This window comes from Penaeus japonicus, unplaced genomic scaffold (assembly GCF_977035675.1).
Source record: "Penaeus japonicus unplaced genomic scaffold, GWHDUDI00000001_assembly GWHDUDI00000030, whole genome shotgun sequence".
Lineage (NCBI taxonomy): Eukaryota > Metazoa > Arthropoda > Malacostraca > Decapoda > Penaeidae > Penaeus > Penaeus japonicus.
This window is the reverse complement of record NW_028234432.1, coordinates 31,447,335-31,449,834: the sequence shown is the minus strand read 5'-3', so window position 1 is coordinate 31,449,834 and position 2,500 is coordinate 31,447,335. Positions and strand designations below refer to the sequence as shown.

At 52.0% G+C, this 2,500-nt stretch overlaps 1 protein-coding gene across 1 annotated transcript in view; it reads left to right on the top strand.

The window, feature by feature from the left end:
• Nucleotides 1-2,467, top strand: part of LOC122258976 (uncharacterized) — a 16,542-nt gene extending 14,075 nt beyond the window's left edge. The window contains exons 7-8 of the mRNA XM_086554756.1: nucleotides 122-1,266; nucleotides 1,541-2,467. Of these exons, the coding sequence (XP_086410882.1) occupies nucleotides 122-1,266; nucleotides 1,541-2,286 (1,891 nt within the window). The 3' untranslated portion in view covers nucleotides 2,287-2,467. The remainder of the gene's footprint in view (nucleotides 1-121; nucleotides 1,267-1,540) is intronic.
• Nucleotides 2,468-2,500: the final 33 nt, after the last annotated feature.

The following is a 2,500-nucleotide window of genomic DNA, read 5'->3' as shown; positions in this document are numbered from 1 at the left end:
GTATTGCAGCTCGTATAAGCAAAGTAGCTCCACTTTATCTTCTTTCCTTTATTTTCTTCCTTTCGCCTCTTCTCTTTCGTTTTCAGAAATAACATACCCCGTTTCCACACTTCCCCTTTAGATCGTCGTCTCACTATTTCCTCATGCTTCCGGAGATGAGGGGCATCTCCGAGTCAGTATCTCTCTGCAACATCTTCAATGCTACCGTCGCCACTCCGTCCTCACTCTCGGACAACCAGCAGCTTCTGGAAGAAATGCTGCCCTTCAGCGACGTCTGCTTCCCCTCCAGCACCTGGAAGACCTGGATAGGCATCAGCGACGAGCTCGAGGAGGACGTCTGGAGGGACTTCTCGACGCAGGAGCCCGTGGAGTTTCTGCGATTCGGTGCCTTGTTTCCTCACGGCGGCAGGATCTACAACTGCGCCTGCCTCATGGTCGACGGCTTCTGGATCGACACCGACTGCACCAACACCAACAGGAGGTGCACCGCCTGCCAGGTGCAGCACTCGGACTTCCTTCGACTTCGAGGCCTTTGCTTCGACAGCGAACATCAGACTCGCTTCAGGCCTGACGGGTACATGGACGGGAGACCATTCTTCCGTGGGTTCTATGACATGCTGATCACGTGGAATGCGAAGCAGAAGGAATGGAAGCTGCAGAGCGTTGCTGAGAACCGCACTCTGGCGACTTTGTCGACCGTGTCCCTCAAATCCTATCCCTTGGGAAGGCACCGGTGGACAACTCAAGAAGAGATATGCGGAACGCCTCCGGGAAGCGGCCTTGTCCTCAGTTTCTCTCCCTGCAATAGTAAGTACCACTTCATGTGCCGTTCCGGGAACTGCATCGCGCACGGGAAGCGCTGCAACTTGCGCTACGACTGCCTGGACGGCAGCGACGAGGCCGACTGCGACATGGTCCTCGTCGGAGAAGAGTACCAGAGGCAGATCCCACCAGCCGGACCCAACAACTCTGCCCTGTATCTCATACCGTCACTCACGCTCACGCGCATCGCCAACGTCGATGACATCAATATGGCCATCACGTTAGAGTTTGAAGTTGTGCTGACCTGGACTGACAACAGAGTCACACTGAAGCACTTGTCAGAATCAGGAAGCATCCTGACCAATGCCGACGCAGCTAAGATGTGGACGCCGAGGTATCAGTTCACCAACCTTGAGGGAGGTCAGGTCAAACTCCTTGAAGAGAGTGTAGTCGTTACGACGGTGAACAATGCTACCTTCCCCAACTTCAATAGCCAAGATATGGGTAAGACTGTTTCGGTTCTCATTCTTGTTTCATTATGTTTACTGATTGATCATGCCATACCAGTGCTGTGTTTCGTTTCAAACTGTAAGTCATGCTCCTGGAAAATGTTCTTTTCTGTGTGCAGATGATCTAACTGTTATATATTTTGGTATTTCATGAATATGATATATATGATAATGAGCAAAATAAAATACGTACTGCTAAAGGCACTGAAAAAATAATCAAAATCATGACAGCATTCACATTTCTTCCCATTTTCTTCTTTGTTCTTTAGACATCACATATCCAGGATTAGAGAACAGGATGTCCGTCATCCAGCACTACACGGCCGTAATCACCTGTGATCTGCGCTTCTTGGCGTATCCCTTCGACATCCAGGTCTGTGGCATCGACATCCACCTGCCATCCACCTACGGCGAGTACGTCACCCTCTCCACCTCCGAGGGCGCCATGAACTACACCGGACAGGAGGACCTGGCGCTGTACACCGTGAAGAGCGCACGAATCGGCAAGCACTCCACCAGGACGCGCATCTCCTTCGAGTTCGCCCTCCACCGGCGCCCGGGCGTCGCCATCCTCTCCACCTTCCTGCCATCCATCCTCCTCCTGCTGGTGAGCTGGGCGACGCTCTTCGTCAGGTTCAGCGACCTCAACGTGCGAGCCATCATGTCTCTGACGACGTTGCTCGTGCTCTACACGCTCTTCGCCAACCAGACCAACGCGCTGCCCAAGACCTCCGAGGTCAAGCTCATTGACATCTGGTTCTTCTACATCATCTTCCTCCTTTTCATCAACATCATCTTCCACATTTTCGTGGCAGAGGATGACTCACGGTCGGCCACGATGCCCAAAAATCTCATCAGGATCGCCCCCGTGTCCGGCGACGTCCCACACCCTCACCTATTGCACAGAAGGATCCCTCACCGCTTCCTGAGGCGGTACAGGGACTCTATCCTTCCGATCGGCATTGTCATCTTCAATATCATGTTCTGGGTCGCTGTGTTTCTTCTCAAGGACTGAAGACGCTGCAGTTCCCGAGGGGAAAGTAACATGCAATAGCTCAGGCCCTTTCTTCTTCTGATGTGTTTTATTATACAACCTCATCGATGTGTCACAAGCCATTTCTCTTATACCTTTTTATTCAACATTCTTTTGATTCACTGTTCCCTTTCTCCCTCCCTTTCTCTCCCTCTGCCCCCTCCCCCCCTCTCTCTTTCTCTTTCTATCTCTCTCT